The following is a 21,917-nucleotide window of genomic DNA, read 5'->3' as shown; positions in this document are numbered from 1 at the left end:
GAATTACCCAGATTCTCTTACAGCTTTCAAATAAAAGTAGAAAAGGAGAAGTTCTCGACCTGCAGATGCTGTTTTGATTCTTCACCGAAACATATGGTGAATCATGTCTGAATCCTATGATGATTAAAAGAAAAAAAAAGATAAATAAGAGCTAGGAATGGGGTTGTGGTAACAGCTTCCATGTGTTGCCTCTGTCCCTCCCATCTAGCCCTCGAGAGTGCGGGGAGCTGCGGGCCAGGGCTAGAACATTCTGTTTCTTGGACACATCTGGGAGTAGAGGGAGGGACATCCATCATGCCTGAATGACAAGATCCCTCCCACAGCTTTCAGGAGTGTTTGGACACTGTGAAATAGATTCACTTAGGGCTAAACTTTCCTTCCATTGAAGATAGGAGAGTCGATGGAGAGATCCTATCTATCTGCTTCTGGTGGGTTTCTGCAGGAGTAGTGTTTGGCCCCACAGGGTGCTCATGAGATGCAGCAGCAGGAGACATGCTTGGTCCTTACAAGTGAACTCCATGGAACATGAATATGCTGCCCTTCCTTGCTCTTTCCAACCTTACTGTGTCCTCCCTCAGACTCCCAGCACTCCTGCCTGCACACTGGCAGGTTGTACTGTCAGGGAAGATGGATGGAAGAGCCTGGGAGACACCAACAACCTCTTGACATCTCTCAGTGTGAGCAGAGCAGCCATGGTCTCTGCAGCCACTTCCCTGGGGTTGGAACAAGCAGGGGTGGCTTTCAGAGTGCGAGTGGTGCTTGAACAAAAGTGCTGAGGTCCCTGCAGGACTGAGTGAACTCAACTTGCCTACAGCTGCCTTCACCTTTCCCTGTGTTGTCTTGCTGAATCAAACTGTGTTTCCCGTTGCAGGTGGTGAGCAAGGAGCTGGTTTGCAAGTCCTGCCTGACAAGGACCTTGAACAAGCTGGAGACCATGATGACCATTCTGCAAGGGGAGATGACCCAGGGCACTGTGACACCGACTGGCATCGCCGACAACATCCTCAACATTACAGGTGAGTGTTATTCCTGCAGGAGCAGCTGGCATCTCACCAGGCACTGCTGAGGGAGCAGGTCTACCTGCGCTTGGTGCTGGGCAGAAGTAGACTGAGGGAAACTTTCTTCTACACCATCACGGGTTTGGCCTTCACAGGCTGTTAGGAAAATTGCCTCAAACATTTGGAGTGTGGCACCTCAACATTTCCTTCCCTCTGCACTTTCCCAGGGGTGTCTTGGCTCTGGTGGCTGTCTCTGCGAACACTGGAATACAACAGTTGTTCATAAACAAATTAGTAACAGCCATGGCTTTCAGCTGCTCGCCTTACTGCAAGCTGAGGAAGGTGCCCAACTTCACAGGGGCACCCATGAACACTGCAAAAAAACTACCTGGTTATCCTGGGAAGAAACAGAGGCACTGTCTTTGCACTCCTTACTCTCTGTTTCTGAGCGTTACCATGCACAAACTTAGTGACATGTTTGCTTTATCCATTCCTTCCCATTTTCCCATTCTAAGTCACTCCACGGGAGGAAAATAAAGCCTGTTGTGATTAAGTGTTCACCACCGAACCGTGTGGATCAGCCAAGAGCCTGCAGGAATTGCTGACAGCTCTATTTTTAGCTGTGGGCTACTGAGCACTTCAGTGTGGAAGGTCATGTGCACAGTGTAGAGTTACAGTGAGGAACGATTGTTTTGAGAAGGTGTTGGGTGTTATCTAGACTGCAGCAGTTTCCTAGACTGTTCATTACCTCCCCGGTTTGCACCTTTGTTTCTCTCCTGCAGGTGACCTAATTCACCTTGTCAATACGGTGTCCCAAGAATCTAAGCCCCAGGAGCTGCTCGCTGATTCCCAGAATTTGCTGCTGGCTCCCAAGGCCTATAACCTGTCTTCCAACCTGATGCGCATCCTCATGAAGTCCCGAGTGCTGAATGAAGAACCCCTTGAGCTGGTGGGAGGAGAAATTAAGGCCACAGGCAAGCGGTCTGATCCCTTTAACTTGCTGTGCTATGAAAACACACCGAACTGCCAGTTCTCCATCCCCCAGGCATTCAACACCACCCTTTCCAACCTGACGGATGTCATTCAAGTCATGTTCCAAGTGGACTCCAATCCTTTCCCTTTTGGTTACATCAGCAACTACACCGTGTCCACAAAGGTGGCCTCCATGGAGTTTCAGACACACAACGGGGTGCAGATCCCCATCGGGAGCCTGGACTCGGAGAAAGCCATCACCGTGATGGTGTCAAACAACACAGACACCAACAATCTCTCTGCTGGTACTGCAGTCATCGAGGCAAGAACATCTGTGAATCTGATTGTGACTATGGAGAGCAACAACAGAGAAGCAGGACTGCACTTCCAGCTCACTTACAGAGTCCTGAATGGTAGTGCAGTTGATCTAACTCTCTGCTCTTTGCTGTTTCTTCCTGTGGGAGAGGAGAGCTGGGAGTTGCAGCAAAGGACATCTGGGTCAAGGAATACCTGGTGTGGGAGGGGGTGTCAGTTGTAGCCAGCAAGTTCTGCACTGCATGGTTGAGGTTCTGGCTCTCATGGGCATTATCCAGTGCCTTCTGTAATCCTTGCTTGTGGATTCTGGCACCGAGGAGCCTTTTGCTTTTCCAGCCCTTCTGTTGAGCCACATTAGCACTGCAGGGAGTTTGTCCTGTCCCTATTGGTCAGGTCCAGTGGCTTGCAAAGCCTCTTGCTCAGGGATCCTCTGAACTGCACTCAGAGTGTGCAGTCTGGAAAAGCATCGTCTGACATTTCTGATACTCCTTCCTGAACATTCAGTGCTGGCAGGTTGTGGTCGAGCTCTTCCGCTATTTATAAAGCAATTTATGTTTTGTCTCCTCCTTCCTGCAGATCACTACCTTGTGAGCGAGCCTGAACCCTTCATCATGGCTTATCTCCACCACGAACCAGAGCCCAATGAGCACAACTGCACCGCCTCTAAGAAAATCAGCTTGGACGCCCTGGCTGGAAGTGACCACAAGCTCTACACCTTCTTTACCTCACCCAGGTATGAGAGGCCTCCCTTGTGATCCCTGTCACCCCAAGGCTGTCCTGTGGGTGGATGTGAGGGATGCTCAAGACCTCGGCATGGCTTATGCCAGGCTGCAGGGCTGTTCCAGCTGTCCACAGCGCTCCTCTCCATGCTGCCATTCCTGCACCCCAGCACTGGCACCTCTTCTACCCTGGCACTCCCTTCTTCCCAGGCATCAGCTGCTGGTGTAAAAGCACCTTAGTGCTCTGTGATTTACCTTTCTGATCGAGGTGAGGGAGGATTCCCCTTCTAGAGCAACTCCAACTCTCTCAGCCTTCCCTCATAGCAGAGGTTCTTCAGTCCTCAGATCATCTCTGGGGCCTCCTCTGGATCCGTTCCAACAGTTCCATGTCCTTCTTATGTTGGGGATTCCAAAACTGGACACAGTACTCCAAATTGCATCTCTGGCCTTTCCCTCCTCTTCGTGTGCTTCTCTGTGCCTGCAGCAGGGTCCTTTCTGTGGACACACATCATCCAAATGGGGCTTGTGTCCCTTCAGTGAGTGGGCTCATAATGTCTCCTTGCTGTCTTTCCCTTCTCCAGAACTGATGATACCATCCAGAAGTACTACCTGAACATCACAAACCATTTCAGCTGGTCCCCAGTGGAGGTGACGCTGGGGCTGTACACCTCCCTGTGCCAGTACTTCAGCGAGCAGGAGAAACGGTGGAAGACGGAAGGCATCGTCCCACTGGAGGAGACCAGGCCGGACCAGGCTGTGTGCTTAACCCAGCACCTCACTGCCTTTGGGGCCAGCCTGTTTGTGCCCCCAAACTCTGTCCAGTTCATCTTTCCTGTGAGTAAAAGAAAGCAGAGGTTGTGTGGCATCGCCACACCGAGCGTTGTTGTCCCTAGAGGAAAGCCTCAGGGTCTTCTTGGCCTCACATTCAGGCTGGGTCCCAGCTGATGAGCACCTTTGGGAGCTGCAGATGGGCCCAGCTCGCAGAGGGGCTGTGTCCTCTGGTCACGAATCCTGGTTGCTGCTGCTGGACCAAACCTTTGCAGATGGCTTTGTTCTCTGCTCTGGACACCTCCTGGCTTGTTCGCCTCTTAGGGAGGTGCCAAGTGCTCCTCCCAGCAGTCACCCAGTGCTGTTTTATCCCAATGAGCTGACACCTCCAGCTGCTCCCTAGCTTTCAGGGGCGTTCAGCTCTTCCTCACTGCTAGGGGGATGTCAGTGCAGGTGGAGAGCTCTCGGCAGCTGCTACAGCAGCTTCAGCCGGTGGCTGCAGATGCTCCATGCACTCCACGGTCTCTGTTTGCACATGGAATCGCGTCTGAATGGTGGTCATAGCCAGGAAGTAGGCAGCACAGCTCCTGGGGAGTGGGGGCTCCTCCTGGGGAGGGAGAGTGCCTTTCAATCTCCTTCTTTTCTTTTAGGCTCCAGGCCCAGGTCTCAACTACATCGTTCTGCTGACCTGTGCCGTCTGCTTCGTGACCTACTCCGTGGCTGCACTGATTGTGCACAAACTGGATATGATTGACATCAACCGAGTGGGGGTGATTCCCTTCTGCGGGAAGAACGGGATGTACAAATACGAGATCCTGGTGAAAACTGGCTGGGGCAGAGGATCAGGTTAGCCTTTAGGCTGCTCGGGTGCTAGGGTGACATCTGTGACTGTTCCTCAGTTCTGACCCTCTCCTGCAGAAGCGTCCAAGCCTTGGAGGCCCTTTCAATGGCCCATTTTGCTGTCCTCCAGCAATCATGGCTTTGTTTTTTGACTCTTTCCCAGCAGCACGAAGGCAGAAAGCTTGGCTTTCTGAGCCAGGGCTGGGTTTGTAGCTGCTAGAAACATCATCCTAGACTTGGAAATGTGGACAGTTGAGATATGGAAGTTGTAAGCACAGATGGAGGTGGAGTGCCATCCCGTCACTACCAGAAACATGCTCCCACTGATCTTAGAGTAACCACTGGTGTCACTGGCAGCATCTTGCTCCTGAAGACACACTAAGGACCATCCAGGTGGAGCATGTGGACTAGGGAGAATCTGGCAACTGGTACCGGAGGGAAGTCAAAGAAAACCAGTCTCTCAATTACTTGGTGCAAAAAAACATCCAGAACAAACATCTCCCAGTAGGGTGTTAGCAAGGCAAGGAGCGTCAGGTTCAGTCCCCTCCAAAGAGGAGAACCGTGAGCGTGCCAAGGCGCATGCACCAGGCCAGTGTGAGCAGCTGCCCTCCAGGCTGTATGTAACACTGTCCTGAGGTGCAGGAGGGCTCTGGAGCACATTCCTTCCTTCCCAGTCTCCAGGTGGTCGTCTGAAGGGCCATTGCATCTGGTACTAGGTCACTGGCAGGAAGGCTGGGCTGGGGAACGGCTGCCTCTTGGGTGGGCTTCCCTAACCAAGCGCCATCACCTCTGCCAGGTACCACAGCCCACGTGGGGATCGCCCTGTATGGTGTGGACAACAAAAGTGGCCACAGACACCTGGATGGAGAGAACGCCTTCCACCGCAACAGCCTCGACGTCTTTCAGATTGCGACGGAGCGGAGTCTGGGCAGCATCTGGCGCATCCGCATCTGGCACGACAACAAAGGTGAGATGGGAGCGGGGCCGAGGGAGCCACCGCACATCCCGGGGCAGAGCCAGGGTCTGCTCTGCCTAGTGCCTGAACCAGGAGAGAGGTCCAAGGGCTGGTGTTCTGGACCAACCGCAGTGGGAGTCCATGGTGACCCATGGGCTTGGGGAAGATCTCTGGGTGGGGACAGGGAGTCTCCATCACAGGAAGCTCTGCAGAGAGGTCAGATGTAATTCTTGTCACTTACGATGTAGGTGCCCTACAGCTTAGAAGGTGGCCTGGCTGTGCTGAGCCTTTCTCATGGGGACTGTGCGATTGCCACTGATGAAGAGAGAGCCACAGGGTGGCTGCTGTCCCACTGCTCTTGGGTGGCCCTCACATTTCTTCATCTCTTCACTTTCAGGCCTCAGCCCGTCTTGGTACCTGCAGCACATCATAGTCCGGGACCTGCAGAGCAGCAAGAGCTACTTCTTCCTGGTGAACGACTGGTTGTCGGTGGAGAGCGAAGAGAACGATGGCTTGGTGGAGAAGGAGGTTTACGCTGCCAGTGAGTGCTCAGTGGGGCCGGGATGGCTGGGCAGTGAGGCAGCTCTCGTTGTGTTGAGGAAGGGCCCTTGGCAGGAGAGCGCAGAGAAACTGCAGAGCCTGCACACTAGCTCATCCTCGCTGCACCAATGCCTTGTGCAGCCAAGTGGGTCCTTTTGTCCGAGAGGACAAGGTATGGTGAGGATCCAGCCCAGCAGGAGAGACCAGGCAGATGCGGTGGGGGTACCTCCTTGAATATCAGTCTGCACGGAGAGGCTGTGGCAGGCCTGACCACATCCTCTCTGTGGTGCCGCTGGCCCTGAGCTCCTCTCTTTTTGTGCTCAGGTGAGACAGAGCTGAGGAGCTTCTCCCGGATCTTCATAGCAGAGTTGCAGCGAGGTTTCTTTGAGAAGCACGTCTGGCTGTCCATGTGGGACCGCCCACCTCGCAGCCGCTTCACCCGTGTCCAGAGAGCCACCTGCTGTTCCCTCCTCATCTTCCTCTTCCTCTGTGCCAATGCTGTGTGGTACGGCGTGGTGGGAAACGTACACCTCAGGTAAGCCGTGTCCCCTGGTGCTCTGGCCAGTCACACCCCATGCTCATTTCTTTCTCTGCATGTCTGAAATGCCGGGTTATGCAGTTTTGTCTCACTCCTTGCTTGTCTGGCAGCCCCGAGTGTTCCTGCTAACACCGATCTCTGATCTCTCTTGATTCTCTCCAGCAATGGAGCCGTTTCCAACCTCATCCCTCTGAATGTGGACACAGTGGCTGTTGGTCTAGTGTCCAGTGTGGTGGTCTACCCTCTCTACCTGGTCATTTTATTTCTCTTCCGGATGGCTCGCAGCAAGGTAATGAGGAGAAGTAGTCACAGGCTGCCCAGCTGGGTGCGATGCTACCGGGTTCGCTCATCTGAGGGCAGATTCCACCCTTTGTGGTACATCACACCTCCAGCCTGTCTCTGCTGTCCCAGCTGTACCTCTGTGCTGCCCTGCACCATGGCCAGGCCCTTGCCCTTAGCAAGTCTCTGCCTCCTTCTTGAGGAGATCACTGCTTGGAGCTCGACAGTGCCCAGATAGAGAACAAAAGGGCAGGTTTTGAAAGCTGTGTAGGCTCTTACTCCTTGATTTCAGTTTGTGATGGGTACCCCAGCGCCACTCAAAGGCACGACCCTTTGCTGTGCTGGAAGGAGCTTGAGGGATGCTCAGCAGAGCATTGCTGATGAAATGCCTGCCCTGGGTGCAAACTGAGCTGCCTGAGCAGAGCTGTGGTTAGGCAGCTGGGAAGGGATTATCTAGGGATTTAATGACTAGTTAGGCACAATTAACAGCCCCATTAAGAACTGTAACTAGCTGCTCAGTGACTGATGAGCAGCAAATGTGGCTGATACTTGGTGTTGCTATAAGTGCTCCCAGCTTTGTGGGAGGCTGCAGGCTTGTGGGGCTTCCTCAGAATTTGTGCTTGGGATAGTTCAGATGGCACTGGACTGTGGTACATGGGGAGACAGGTGCCTGTGAGATGCCTGTGAGACAGTGGAGGATTTGTATGTGCCTGTTCTCAGCCCTGCTGGGCACACTGGGATCCCCCAGCTCTGCCTGCGCAGTGTGAGGCTCTCCCGAAGAGCAGGGGACTGACGAGAGCCGCTGAGCCGCAGGGCTCTGAGCTGCCGTGACATCGACACCTCCATCCCTTCCTTTTCTGCTCACGTCTTCCTGTCTCCTGCAGGTCTCTATCAACCACACCCTGACTCACTCAGACCAGCAGTCCTTGGAGATCGACAACTACCTCGACTCTTCAGTCCTCGATAGCTCCTTCCCCACCTTCCCCGGGCTCCGGGCAGAGGTAACCTGCTTCTCTCCCAAAAGCTGTGCTACTGCTCTGTTTGGCAACATGGTTCTTCCCAGTGTGCCTGGGCATTATCTCTGGAGGAACTGTGGACCCAGGGCTTATAAGAGCTCAGGCTCCAGGTTTCCAGTGGCCCCTGATGTTAACAACCCGCCGTTTTAACCAGGCACAAACCACTTCTGCTTCCTCCACAGGCCTTCTCTGAGCAAACCAAAACAGACCTGTTCTTGGAGGACTCCAAGAGGTAAGTAGATTTCTGGGGATGGAGCAAGTAGGAGTTTAGTTTTCTGCCGTGGTAGACTGAGGTTGTGCTTCCCTTCTAGACAGTCCTATGCGCTAGCCCAGTTGCTCTTCTTCTGCTTCCTATTCTCCACACACACCTGATGGCACCCACCCCTGTTTTCCCACAGCCTGGTGCGGTGGCCATCCAGCGAGGCCCTGCTCAGCTGGCCAGATCTCCTCAGCGACCCCTCCATCATGGGCAACACCATCCAGAAGCTGAAGAGAGGCCGGGCCAGCCGCCACCTTGGACTTGAGGCCCCGCTGGCCACCGAGGAGGACAGCTTGTCGCTTGGCGTTCACCAGGGACAGCCTCGCTATTTCTCTGCCTCAGGTGGGTGTGGGGGTAGCATCGTTCTGTGCTGGGGTACAAATCATAGAATCACCAGGTTGGAAAAGACCCATCAGATCATCGAGTCCAACCATTCCTATCAATCACTAATCCGTGCCCCTCAGCGCCTCGTCCACCTGTCCCTTAAACACCCCCAGGGAAGCCCGGTCCTTAGGAGTCCTGGCTTGGCTCTGGAGAAGAACCCAAGAAGAACAGCAGAGCCTGCTGCCATTGCCACTGGCTTCAGTGTGAGGGGCAGAGGAGGAGAGTTCTATTTTCTTAATGGGAATTTCAGGCTGGGAAAGCAGAAGTCCTCATGTGGATGAGTCTGAAGTGAGTGGTCACCACACTGCCAGCAAACTGGGAGCAAGGGGAGGTGTGTTCCCATGGGGTCTGAATGTTGCAAGCTACCAGCACTGGTTTCAAAGCCACAGCGTGTTTCCAAACCTCTCTAAGCAGCTGGAGAAGGAGAAGAACTTGGCCTTCTACACCAGCAGTTTCCTGCCAGGTTCTGCAGCCGCGCTGGGGATAGACAGGAGCTGGAAAACAGGGAAGAGGGAAAGGCTGTCCCATGGCAAGGACCTCACCCTGGCCTCCTCCTCTCCATGTCTACAACTGTGGCTGAGCGGTGCAGACCTGTCCCCCAGCACTGGGCGCTGTGCTCCTGCTGATGCTGATCGCACTTTCTCCTTCCCCAGATGAGGACCTGATCCGGCAGATCCTGGCAGATGGAGCTAGCGGCATCTCCCACTCCCAGGACCTCGGGCCCTACATGCGGGCTGAAACGGATCTGATCTCAGGCCTGTAAGTATTCGGGGAGAAGAGTTCCCCGAGCCAGTGCCCCCTGCCCCTTGCCCTTTGGCTCTGCAGTGGTCCAGGGCTGCTGCACCGTTGTCAGCACTGGAGTTCAGTCTGCCCGGTGCCAGCCTGCTTTCTGCAGAGCCCTGGGTGCACCAGCATCTCCCCTTTGCCTTGGCAGGTCCAGCGTGTTTGGGGAGAAGGTGGAGACGGTTATGATGCAAAAGCTTAATGACAAAAGCCAGAGCCTGGCAGCTCCTCCTCGGGAAGTGAGCAGATCGGCCAAGTCGACATGGACAGGTACTAGGGCTGGGCCAGCACCGGGGAGGGTGGGGATGTGCAGGGCAGCCAGAGGCACAGGCGGGTAAGTAGGAGAGGAGTCGGGAAGGCTGCTTCTCTGCTTGGAATAGACCCGCTATTTCTTGGGAGCTTGGAGCCACAATCTCAGTAAGCCCTTGGCCACCACTTGTGCCGTGAGAGTCCTTTCCGTGCACCCCAGGGAAGCTCTGCTTGCTGTTGCCCCAGTTCCTCTGCTCCCTGCACACAGCAGCTCCCTCATCCGTCTAGCGGGTGAGAGGGAGAGTGTCTGCACATAACCAGAGGGGGAAGGGAGTCAAATGCCAGGGAAAGTTCAAATCAACAAACAAAGCAGAGAAGAGATGCTTCCTCCTGGCTCCAACAACGGACCTCCGTCTGGGCTTGCACAAGGCAGGGAGCGACTGGTCAGGGGGTGATCAGTGCCCTGTGGTGAGGCTTGACATCAGTTCTCTTAGCATGAACTGTTAGCTTCTCAAGGCACAGCCTCACTGGGGCAGCCTGGAACTGGACACAGCAGCAGTCCTCTGGGGTCCCTTAAAATCCATCATTGTCTTGGTTGATAAGTGGGTGTAGTGTCTTTATGCAGGCATTGATTCACGTGGGTGAAAGAAGCTGTGCCGAGTGAGCCCCGGGGCAGGGTGGCTTGACCATCTGAAAGGAGCCAGAGCCACAAAGCGGTGTGGCTTTTCATGGCTCTGACAGCAGCACTTCCAGCCCGGCTGGGCTTGCCCGCTGTCCTGGGGCTCTGAGAGAAAGCAGGGAACCTGTCCCACTGGCCAAATCAGGATCCCATCTCCTCCTGCCCACCCCGTTCTCTGCAGATGGCAGGCTCTCCTGGTGCTGTCTGTGTTGCTGTGTAGCAGGAGATGGTATGGATAATGCCTCCAAATTCACCCAGGACTGGTGGCAGGTTCCCTGCAGGGATGCCCGTCAGGGCCCTTTTGTAGTAACATCTATGCTTGTTTTCTCCCCTCCTTTCAGTTACAGACCAGACATTCAGGAAGCGCTTGCTGCCACCCTGGTGCTCCTACCTCGCTCATGGTATCAGTCTCCTCCTCTTCACCACCTCCACGGGGGTCTCTGTGTGGATCGGAGTGGGCTTCTCTTCCAGTGTTGCCCTCATGTGGCTCATCTCAGGGATATTCAGCTTTCTGGCATCCTTCTTGGTCTGGGAGCCCCTGAAGGTAAGGAGACAAGCACATTTCTGTACATGGTTATGTGTTACCTGTAGTTAACATCTCGTCCAGATACCAATCTGGTCATACTGGACACTACGTGGGTTGAATACTCTCTCACATCTCCATGTCATAGACACATGGAGTCGTTAAGGTCGGAAGAGATCTCTAAGCTCATCCAGTCCAAACGTCTGCCCAACCCCACTGTGCCGACTGAACCCTGTCCCCAGATGCCACATCTTCACATTCTTTGAACCCCCTCCAGGGATGGAGACTCCCCCACTGCCCTGGGCAGCCTCTGTTGGGGCTTCACCACTCTGTCAGTGAAGAAATTGTTCCTGATATCCAGTCTAAACTCCCCTGACACAACTTGAGGCCGTTTCCTCTCATCCTGTCCCTTGTCACTTGGGAGAAGGAAGGGAAGGATGTGCCTCCCAGCACAGTGGCAGAGCTGGTGGCAATTTGTTTTAGAGGTTGTCTTGTCCATGGGAGCTGCTGCCCACTGCAATCCTGGTGGCACAGCGCTCTCTGCAGGCTCATGACACTGCTTGTCTCCCCAGGTTCTGCTGGAAGCCCTTTACTTCTCACTGGTTGCCAAGCGCTTGCACCCAGAGGAAGACGATACCTTGGTGGAGCATCCATTTGTTGAGCACGTTTCTGAGAAGATCAGCAAAGTCCGACCCCCGCAGGGTTTTGCTCTTTTCCAGGCCAAGGAGGAGGCCAGGAAGGTCAAGATGCTCCACAGGATGCTGAAGGTAGGCTGTCTCCTGAGGCCTGTGGCGCCTAGGGCAGAGTGCTGGCTCCAGGGGCTGAGGCACATACTTGGTGGGTCCTCCCAGTCCATCTGTGGTCTCCTCAGCTTGATGGTGCATGTCTTCAGTCTCTGCCTCAGTTTCCCCATCTGTAAGAGACTGGCAGTGACATGCACCTCCATGAAGCTCGGAGATCTGAGGTGGCTGGAAAGCAGGGTTGAAAGGATGTTGGCTTGGAGCAGGTGGTGTGCTTGGCTCCGTAACTCAGGTGTTTGAGGTTGGGGCGAGGTTTGCAGTGTGGAGCAGACCCCAGCCTGCACAAGGAAATTAATTAGTTGAGTCTCGTGAAACACACTCCCCATCTAGGAGCAGGGGTTTCCATCTCTCATTCAGCACTTATCCTCCACACTTGTGCTGGGAGTTCACCACTGCTTTAACAGGGGTGAGTGATTTTTAAACAAACAATTCTCCTTTAAAGGATGGAAACCCCAAAACTGCTGTAGGAGCTCCTGGAGGGGCATTGTGCAATGCAACTGAAACCTGTGGTGCCAGGCTGGCCCCTTTGAACTAAGAGCCTGGGGTCTGGGTTTCGTTTTAAGCTCCTTCCCACATGGAAAAGAAAGAACAGCATGAGCTGGGTCCTGATCCTGCCGCATGGGGGGCAGCAGGCGGTGGAAAGCACAGATCTGCTGCAGGATTGGGAACCAACTCCACAGTGCATGGGTGAAATCTCCTCCTCCTCTCTGCTTGCCAGAATTTCCTCATCTACATGATGTTCTTGCTGGTGATCCTGCTCACCAACTATGGAGACGCCTCCCGCAACAGCAGAGCCTTCCTCTTGCAGAGCTCCATCAAGCAGCAGCTGGGCAGCAACGAATTCCTCCGCATCAAGAGGTAACGGCAGAGGATCTGGGGATGGGGCAGAGTGAGATGGCGTTTTGTATCAGAAGCCGTGCAGGGCTGCAGCGAGGAGCTGGCTGGGGCTGGATGCTGGGCTCGTGCTCCACGGTCCCTTCTGTTAGAGGTTCTTGACTCTGGGCAGCCCTGGTGAGCGGGGCCCTTTCTGTCCCTGTGGTTCTGCTTCACTCTTGGAAAGCAGAGGGACCAGGAGGGGTTTGAGAGCCTTAATTTCTTGAATTTTAATTATTCCCTTAGTGGGAAGGGACTGTGTGAATAACAGATGTTTGGCTTTCTGTATCTGGCCAAAAGGACACAAGTTCTGCTGTCTCCAAAGTTTACAATGTAGGTTTAGCTATAAACAGGGTCACGAGAAAGAAAACCACCCGTCATATAAATCCAGAGTCCTTTCCTGCTGTGCTCTGCATGTATGGGTTAACTAGATTCAATTTTCCCAGCTGAGTTTCCACAGACTCCGGCAGCCCAGCCTGGCAGCAGAAAGGCTGCCGGGGGTTAATAGTGTCTTTACACCCCCCTCACTGCAGACCTCTTGGTTCTGGGCAAACAGACCAGGCTTGTCGGTGAACCTCCGGCTTGTTTTTGAACCCCTCCAGGGCTGGAGACTCCTCCACTGCCCTGGGCAGCCTCTGCCAGGTCTTCACCACTCTGTCAGTAAAGACATTTCTCCTAATATCCAATCTAAACCTCCCTGATGAAGCTTAAGGCCATTTCCTCTCATCCTGTCTCTTGTTCCTTGGGAACAGAGACCAGCATCCACCTTGCTACAACCTCCCTCAGGAACTGCAGAGAGCAATAAAGTTGTCCCTCAGCCTCCTTTTCTCCAGACCCCACCAGGTTACTCGTCACCTTTAGGTCTTTCATGTCACATAACCGTTGTCCTGCCTCCAGCCCAGCAGTGGATGGAAGTGCTGCCTCTGCCCGCTTCCCCAAGCTCTGCCTCACGCTTCTTCCCCATTACAGGTCTGATCAGTTCTGGCTTTGGATGTCACACGTCTTCCTCCCGTACCTCTACAACAACCGGTCAGGCCAGGAGAGCTACAGCACCACGCTGGGCACCGCCCGGCTGCGCCAGCTCCGGCTGCAGGACGGTAGGTGGGCCAGGGCCTGCGGCTCTGCTGTCACTGGGTGGGTGGTGACATTCCCCTCACCACAAGAAGGATGTTGAGGCTCTGGAGCAAGTCCAGAGAAGAGCAACAAAGCTGGTGAAGGGGCTGGAGAACAGGCCTTATGAGGAACAGCTGAGAGAGCTGGGGGTGTTTGGCCTGGAGGAGGCTGAGGGGAGACCTCATTGCTCTCTACAACTACCTGAAAGGAGGTTGTGGAGAGGAGGGAGCTGGCCTCTTCTCCCAAGTGACAGGGGACAGGACAAGAGGAAATGGCCTCAAGCTCCGCCAGGGGAGGTTTAGGTTGGACATTAGGAAAAAATTTTTCACGGAAAGGGTCATTGGGCACTGGAACAGGCTGCCCAGGGAGGGGGTTGAGTCCCCTTCCCTTGGAGGTGTTTAAGGGATGGGTGGACGAGACGCTGAGGGACATGGTTTAGTGTTTGATAGGAATGGTTGGACTTGATGATTGGGTGGGTCTTTTCCAACCTGGTGATTCTATGATTCCCAGAGGGGTGCAGTGGCCAGAGTTGGATGCTGCAAGGCAGAGGTTATGGAGGCAGTTTTTTCTTTGTATATTGGTGTGCTGGTTCTGCTCCTGCAGAGCTGAACACAATCACGGGCATTTACACTAAAGAGAGATGTTGATCTGGTTTCTGGAGGTGTCACTGAGGTGGAAGGTTCTTGGGAAGAAGGGAGAAGCTCAGCGTGGAAGCTGAGCTGTGTGCCCAGCACTGTTTGGCTGCGCTGGGTGCCCTCTGGGCTGACAGTGTTGGTCTCATTCCAGCCGAGTGCCAGCGGAATGCCCAGGACATCCTCCAGAGCACAGGCACGGCTCCTGGGAGGGGCTGCACTGACCTGCACAGCTTTTCCACCGCTGACTACGCAGCTGGCTGGGAAAGGGCAGCCCTCAACGCAACAGCTACATGGTCCTACTCACCGCCTGACCTGACGGGGTAAGGAGCTGCCCCACCTGCCAGAGACATCGTGGCTCCGTGGGTCATGCAGCACCCAGGTGGTTCCCAGGCCTCACCTTGGCGAGACCAACTGCGGCCCCTGCGCCTACGAAGCGCTCGTGAACACGGGAATACCCAAGGCCTTCCCTGAACACGTCCACACTGGCACTGTGAATGGTGGGAGGCACAGAGGGACCTGCTTCAGCTTCCCTGCAGGCGTGCATGTCACCTCAGCTGCGTGAGTGACAGCGTGGTGCTGTTCTCTGGGACAGAGGGTTCAGCTCAGCAGCTTCAAGGGCAAACAAGGTGTGGAAAGATACAGCCCGGCTGCTCACAAGGGCCACAGAGCAGCACTGGCTTTATGGTAAAGTGGATTGAGGGAGATTAGCCTTTACCAGCACATTGGCCATGAAATCACTGTTGGTTTCTGCTCCGGTTTGTTCCTGGATGTGTCTTCATTGAAGTCTGGGGCAGCACAGGGCGTGGGGATGTTCTGAGGCTGGGAACATGGAGGTGGATGGATGTGCATCTGTGATTTTTCTTGTAAAGCCAATAAGCAGGCAGCTGTCTCCTGGGGATGTGCGGGGTCTGCAGCTGCACCCTCGCTCCTGGCCTGCATCCCTGTGACTGCTCTGTCCTTCAGCTTTCACCCCATGGCTTGTCTTCCTCGGCAGGGTCTGGTACTGGGGTTACATCTCGTTCTACGACAGCAGCGGCTACATCCAGGAGCTGGGGGCTTCGCTAGAGGAGAGCAGGGCTCAGCTGAATTTCCTGCAGCAGCACGGCTGGATCGACAACATGTGAGTGTGGCAGGGGCAGATGAACGGAGGTTTCCCTCAGGTAGTAAGGGGCGCAGTGATCTGTGATCCTGTGAAGCAGTGGCACCAAAGCCTGGGGCTGTCCCGGTGCCCTGAGCGACTCTTCTCTGTCCGCAGGAGCCGGGCAGTCTTTGTGGAGCTGATGCAGTATAACCCCAGCGTGGACCTGCACGCTGCCATCACCCTCCAGCTGGAGTTCCTGGGCGCTGGACAGGCCATCGCCGCCGTCACCATCAGCCCCTTCCCACTGCTGCGGCTCAGCGGGGGCGTCACGCTGCAGCTCCTCATGATGGTCAGTGGCTTTGTCCCCTTCTACCTCCTCCTCCCTGGCTGTCGCTGCACAGAGGGCTCTGGGGACCCACTGCCGGGGCTCCCCGCAGGGCAGCGTTGGTCACTGTGGGCTAAAGCTCCCCTGCCTGCGGTTGCTTGTCCCCAGGCCTGGACAGCACCCAGGAGACATCCCTGGCACCACCAAAGGGAAGGACATTCCACCTGTATGGCACATTCATTAGTCTTGTCTCAGCCTTTTTGCTTCCTCAGACTCAAACCTGTCACTGTGGAAACTTCAGGCCTTTGTTCTGTCCTCAGTGGGGACGTCAGTCAGCTCAGTCGTGTTGCCGGGGTCTCAACTGTCTTCTCCTTCCCTGGTAACGTCTCCATTTCTCCCCCAGGTCTTCCTGATGATGTTTGTGGTCTACTTTGTGGTGTCTGAATCACTGTCCATCAAGAAGGAAGGCAGAGCCTACTTCACCCTGTGGGGACACTACGGCCAGTGGGTCTTCATCCTCCTCACCACCTGCACGGTGGTCGTGCACCTCAGCCAGGCCACCCTCGCTGACCAGCAGTGGCTCAAGTACCTCAACAACCGCAAGGGTTTCACCAACTTCTACCAGGTGGCCTTTCTCAACACAGTCTTCAGCACCTTGGCTGCGTCCCTCCTCTTCCTCCTGACTGTGCAGGTATGGAGAGGGCTGGGTGGGACCAGGGGTGTGTGCTTTGGTCCTCCTGTGCCAGCTTGTCCACAGACAGTCCCGTGGCAGGGGTAGCAAAGGAATAAATGCGAGTGCAAGGCTGTGGTCCTACTGTGCCAGGCACAGATCATGGAATGGTTTGGGTGGGAAGGGACCTGTTCCTCTGCTAGGCTGGCAGGCTCCGCTGCAGCACGCTGGGCTGGAAGGATCTCGCAGCCACCACTGTGAGGGACCCCTGCTCTAACGCCCCTCTCTCTCTCTATTGCTTCTAGGCTGCCCAGCAGCTCCGCTTTGTCCGGCAGTGGTCCGTCTTCGGGAAGACCTTCCAGAAGTCCTTGAAGGAACTAACTGCTGCAGCGCTGGCATTCGCCATCCTCATCCTGGCCTACGCTCAGCTCGGCTTCCTGGTAATTCCCTGCTTGTCTGTGTCTGTGATCTGTCCCTGTCTTGGGCCGCTCCTCACAGCTTTCTAAGATGGAGCAGCGGGTACTGGGGGTCAGGGGAACACCTGGCCGCTGATCTCATTCCATCTCCACTGTCCCCTCCACAGCTCTTCTCCTCCTCCTCGGAGTCCTTCCGCAGCTTTGGCAGCAGCCTCCTGCTGCTCTTTGCCATGCTGCGGGGCAGCGTCAACCTCCGTCCCTGCCTGCCCGAGTCCTCCGGCCTCTGCTACTTGTTCTGCACCAGCTACATCGTCCTGGAGGCGTGGATTGTGCTGCGGCTCTTCGCTGCCGTGCTTATCCACAGCTACCGAGAAATGCACTTTGAGCTGTACCGCCCCGCCTTCGAGCCCCAGGACTATGAGATGGTGGAGCTCTTCCTGCGCAGGCTGAAAATGTGGATGGGCTTCAGCAAAGCCAAGGAGGTGTGTGCAGGCCGGGAGACTCCGTGGAGAGGGGTGGGGGCCAGCAAGAACCTGTGGACTTGGCTGGAGTAGCTGTGTCCACCGTCCTTAACCTTTGTTTGGCCCTGGCTGCTTCCCACAGCCTGAGAAGGTTCCTCTGGCAGGCAAGGGAATTCCTGGAGGCCCAAGAGGTGTGTGACTGATGGGGCGCTGTAGGGGATCTGCTGCCACTTCTGGGTCCTGTGGCTCCATGTGTTTTTAGCTGGGATCTTGTCCCCAGGTCTGCGCCGTGGCCTGGCCCCTGGGAATGGCTGGGAGCGGCTGTGGGGCGGCTCGGAGCCACACGTGGTGCCGCAGCCCCTCATTCCCACGAGCCAGCTCCTGAAATCACTCTGCCCCCGGCTCCCCTCTTCTCTTCCAGTTCCGGCACAAGGTGAGATTCGAAGGGATGGAGCCGCTGCCGTCCCGAGACTCCAGTGACTCCAAGTCATTCCGGGGTCCCACTCCCAGCGCCGCCTCCGACAGCTCCAGGGCCTCCACCTCCTCCAGCCAGCTGGACGGGCTGAGCCTCGTGCTGAGCACCCGCGACAGCCTGGAAGTGGACGCCGACATCCAGCGCCTCCTCACCCTCTTTGAGATGCTGCTTGCCCAGTTTGACCGCGTCAACCAGGTGACGGAGGACGTTTACCGCATCGAGCACCAGCTGGAGGGCTCCCAGAGCCGCCGCTCCCGCAGGAGGTGCAGCCGGACGCCAGAGGACGTCCCGAGCAGGTACTGTGCGGGCAGCACGGAGCAGGAGCCCTCGCCCGAGATCTCCTCCGACACGGACCCGCAGCCCCCGCGGGACACCCCGCCGCCCCCCAGCTCTCCGGCCGCCCCGCCGGGCAGCAGGGGCTCCGTGCCCAGCCGCCTGCTCCGTGCCAGCAGAGGCATCAGTGTGGCGGCTTCTGTGCTGCCCCCGCACAAACCCTACGCCGCTGCGGCTCCGGCAGTGAAGAAGAAACGGCCCCTGCGGGCAAAGAACCGGGTGCACCCCACTGTCAAATAGCGTCCAGTAGCAGGCGGCGTGCTGGGCATCACGGGGAGCAGCACCCTCGGAGGGAAGCGGTTTGCGAAGGGCGGGCTGTGCCTGCCGTGCAGACCTGGAGCTTGAGGAGCTGCTGCTTCCGAAGGCTCCCACCGCGGCGGCTGTGCCTGCCGGGATCGCGGGGCTGCCGCCTGCAAAGCAGGTGCCGCAGCCGCCGGCCTCCAGGGCCCTGGTTGACCGCATCGGATGTGCTGAGCTCCCTGGCTCTCCGTGTCGGACGTGCTGAGCTCCACATCGTGGTTTCCAGTGTTAAGTGTTGGGCTTATTCCCCGGGGACGGCCCGAGAGGCTGCATGGGGCCGGCTCAGCGTGCGGAGAATCCCCATTAGGGTCGGGCAGGGTTGGAATTCTCGTTGCCCTCTGCAACCGGCCCGCGTACGGTGACCGGTACAGGGTGACCGGCACCGGGCTCGCCTCCCTTCCCCGCTGGCTGTGCCAGAGGGAAGTGGGGACAGGAGAGCCCCAGGTCTTAAAGGTTTGACCAAAGTCCTGAATTTTTTTTTGTGACCAGACACACTGTGGAGGAAAGGTGCACGTTTCGAGGAGATATTTAACCCATCCTTTTTTAAGCATAAATATCTATAGATAGAGCTAAATGATATCTACGCCCCCATCAGTTAATTTCCAGTATTGGCTACTTTTATCCTCCAGAAATTGGTACTATTATTATTTGTATTTAAGGAAATCCCATATTTAATACACCTGACGTTGCGAGCTGCCCGCCCTGCGGTGCAGAGGGGACGTGGAGCAGCGGCGCCGAGGGCCTCGCGGGGGCCTGGGGCTGCGCCGGCGTCTCCGAGCGCGGGGTCCACGGCGCTGGCTTCGCTGCGGTTCCCCTGGCGCCGGCGGCCCCCGTCCCCGCTGGCTGCTTGGCTTTTTTTACTCCAAGGAATGTATGGACGTCCGTATATGTATTGTGGTTTACTTGTTCGTATGTACTGCCCAGCACTTTAAACAGCGCTTTCCTCGGCTAACGGCGACACGTGCGCTCTAACAAGAACGGGATAATATAGCACAAAAGCAGTATTTTTTTTGGTTTATATCATAAATGAACTGAGCAGGCGCTGACGCAGAGAACGCGGCCCCACCTTGAGGCTCGTCCTGCTGAGCAGCACCGAGGCGGTGGGAGAGGGAGGTGAAGGGATGCTCCTGAGGGAGCTTTTGGGGTCCCTCCTGCAGCTCCCTGGGACTCGCTGGGCGCCAGCTGGGCTGTGCTCGCCGTGCCCACGCCACGGGGCGAAGCCTCCGCAGGACCCGCCTTCCCTTCGTCAGCGCCGGTTCACGTTATGTATAGTGTACGTAATTTATATGGGTTTGTGTTTTCAAATGTATATATTTTTGTATGTTTGCTATATTTTCATAGCATCGGTACCGTGTTTGAAGCGTGTAGATAGGAGACAGAACACTATTGTCAGAGTTATTTAAAGGATGTATTAAGTGCTTCTTCCTGGGGATGCCCGGTGTATATAAGGTGTGTGTGCGGTGCGTGTGCCCTCCTCCCCTCCCCACAGGTGCAGCAGAGCAGCCCAGGGGATGGGAATGAGCTCCAGCGCCTGCTCCACGGCTTTGGAAGTCCAAGAAGTGTGGAGGGAAGGCAGCAGCAGTGGGACCAGGCAGGCAGCACTGCAGGTGCCCCAGGTTAGGCTGCTCCTCACCCCGATGCTGGTGGCCCTGGCTCTGTCCCTCCCAGCCCAGGAGACACTTTGAGGCAGAGAGGGGGCATCTCAGATCCCTCCCTTGCTGATCCCATCCTCTCCCTGGCCAGCTCTGACCACATCTGCCATGCTGGGAAAGCAGGTTTAATTCCAGCTGCCCCCATGCTTCCTTGGCTCCAGGCGCCTGCCCGTGCCCCATAGCGGGGTGGAGGACACAGGGTGCTCGTGGAGGTGACTTTGGGACTGGTGTGAGTTACGTGGCTGATAGGAGAGAAAGGCTGCAGGAGAATGGGGGCAGGAGGAAGAAGCTCAACCAGCGGTTGAGGGAACTGGTGGTTGTCAGCAGAGAGGGAGCGGGATGAGCAGATGGCACAAAGAGGAGAGCACAGGGAGCAAAAAACTCATGCTGGCAACCACAAAACTTCTGGAAGGAGAAGGAAAGGCAGGTAGAGAGGAGCCGACAGAGAGGGGCTGAGTGCAGGAGCAGGAGTTGGAGAATTCCAGCGAGGTGGCAGTGAGTGCCTGGAGCAGGAGGAACCAGCAGCGAGGGCTGCAGAGCCCAGGTGAGGCCAGGGATGGGCCCAGGGCCAGATCAGGTGCAGGAGGGAGTTTTTTCCCTTACAAACGGCTCTCTCTGCTCCAGAACTGCACCAGAGCAGCCGCTTTGAAACTGGCCACAACCCTGTGTCCCCTCCCTGCCGCAGCCGGCCCCAAGGGCCCTGCGGGAACTCAGTGAGGAAAGTGAACCAAGCAGGTCTTGGACAGCTCTTGGATCTTCAAGAGTCTGAAACCCCAGCTGGGGTGTCAGCCCCTCGGTGTGCAGGTGCTCAGTTCAGAGCTGTTAGCAGGAGCAAAGTGCAGCATGGAGACAGGGCAAGAGGCAGGGCCCAGCTGGGACAGGGCTGCTCCGAGCAGCTCATGGAATGAGGATGCAGCAGGATTGTTGTTGGCAAGCGCCTGTTCATTACCAAGCTCACCCCGTGTGTATGAGCGTGAGGAGATGCGTGTGACTTATCGAGTGCTGCTTCCAAGGAAAGAGGAGCAGTAACAGGATCAGACAACCGCCCGACTTCTATCCTTCACTCCAAGTACGGAGAGCAGCTCTGGAACCCACAGTTGTTCCCCGAGAAGGCAAACAGCTCCGCGAGGGCCTGCGTGCGCAGTGGGCACCGCTGACAGCTTTCCAGCACTCTGAGGTCTCAGCCTCGTGTTGCTTTGTACAAACCCCAGCCACAAATTCCTTTGCTGTTGCCATGCGTCCTGTGCTTTGCTGCAGCTGGAGGCGCTGCTCACCGAGCTCCAGCCCTTGCCTTGCAGCTCGAGCAATGAATCCTCCTGAATGTATATTTCTGTGGCTGTAGGCACCCAGAGATGGTTTCTTATTTATTGTCTTCCGTCTCACAGAGATGCAACACAATGGAGCTGCTTAAATAAAACCCCAAATCCGCTAGGGTGAAAGGGAAAGGGAGGGATGTAATGGAAGTGCTGTTGTTAATCGTCTGTTCTTTGTTGTGACCAGTGTGCCAACCGTTACTGGCAGGTCAGCACTTCTCTGCGAACAAAACTATTGTATTTTATAACTGTGGGGATGTTTCCTAAAAACTGACAAGGTCAAATAAAAGATGACTGCTAGGACCTGGCTCTGCGATTCAGTTCCACTCGCTCCAGCATGGGCACAGGGAAAGCAGTGGGAGCTAGAGCCAGTGTTGTTGCCATTCTCTGTTTCTGCGATTGGAATCATAATTCCAGGCCAATACCAGCCCTGTACATGGGAAGCTCAGGGCTGTCATTAACACCATCAGCGCAGCAAAGAGTCTGTGCTCAGCAAAAAGAAACCTCAGTCAAGAGTGAGTGCGGCACAGGGCTGGCATCGCACGCTTCCAGCACTTGGTTTTCAAAAGGGGAGCGATAGGGAGGGAAAAACCGCAAGGGGAAAGGAGGGAGGAACTGACAGGGTTCAAATCCTCCCCGGCCAGCCAGCACCC

General features: G+C 55.9%; 1 protein-coding gene across 2 annotated transcripts in view; it reads left to right on the top strand.

Moving 5' to 3' along the window:
• PKD1 (polycystin 1, transient receptor potential channel interacting) overlaps positions 1-21,567 on the top strand; it is an 87,262-nt gene extending 65,695 nt beyond the window's left edge. For both annotated transcript variants that reach the window (XM_069869942.1, XM_069869941.1), the window contains 25 exons: positions 872-1,016; positions 1,781-2,383; positions 2,862-3,018; positions 3,586-3,838; positions 4,423-4,618; positions 5,409-5,579; positions 5,965-6,108; positions 6,432-6,642; positions 6,808-6,934; positions 7,809-7,925; positions 8,123-8,172; positions 8,339-8,541; positions 9,237-9,342; positions 9,518-9,636; positions 10,636-10,838; positions 11,390-11,584; positions 12,336-12,475; positions 13,460-13,587; positions 14,390-14,558; positions 15,233-15,358; positions 15,494-15,668; positions 16,048-16,335; positions 16,620-16,754; positions 16,898-17,212; positions 17,613-21,567. In XM_069869942.1, the coding sequence (XP_069726043.1) occupies positions 872-1,016; positions 1,781-2,383; positions 2,862-3,018; positions 3,586-3,838; positions 4,423-4,618; positions 5,409-5,579; positions 5,965-6,108; positions 6,432-6,642; positions 6,808-6,934; positions 7,809-7,925; positions 8,123-8,172; positions 8,339-8,541; positions 9,237-9,342; positions 9,518-9,636; positions 10,636-10,838; positions 11,390-11,584; positions 12,336-12,475; positions 13,460-13,587; positions 14,390-14,558; positions 15,233-15,358; positions 15,494-15,668; positions 16,048-16,335; positions 16,620-16,754; positions 16,898-17,212; positions 17,613-18,239 (5,103 nt within the window). In that variant the 3' untranslated portion in view covers positions 18,240-21,567. The remainder of the gene's footprint in view (positions 1-871; positions 1,017-1,780; positions 2,384-2,861; positions 3,019-3,585; positions 3,839-4,422; positions 4,619-5,408; positions 5,580-5,964; positions 6,109-6,431; positions 6,643-6,807; positions 6,935-7,808; positions 7,926-8,122; positions 8,173-8,338; positions 8,542-9,236; positions 9,343-9,517; positions 9,637-10,635; positions 10,839-11,389; positions 11,585-12,335; positions 12,476-13,459; positions 13,588-14,389; positions 14,559-15,232; positions 15,359-15,493; positions 15,669-16,047; positions 16,336-16,619; positions 16,755-16,897; positions 17,213-17,612) is intronic.
• The last annotated feature ends 350 nt before the right edge of the window (positions 21,568-21,917 follow it).

This window comes from Phaenicophaeus curvirostris, chromosome 16, assembly GCF_032191515.1.
Source record: "Phaenicophaeus curvirostris isolate KB17595 chromosome 16, BPBGC_Pcur_1.0, whole genome shotgun sequence".
NCBI classification, from domain to species: Eukaryota; Metazoa; Chordata; class Aves; order Cuculiformes; family Cuculidae; genus Phaenicophaeus; species Phaenicophaeus curvirostris.
This window is presented reverse-complemented; position numbering and strand designations above follow the sequence as displayed.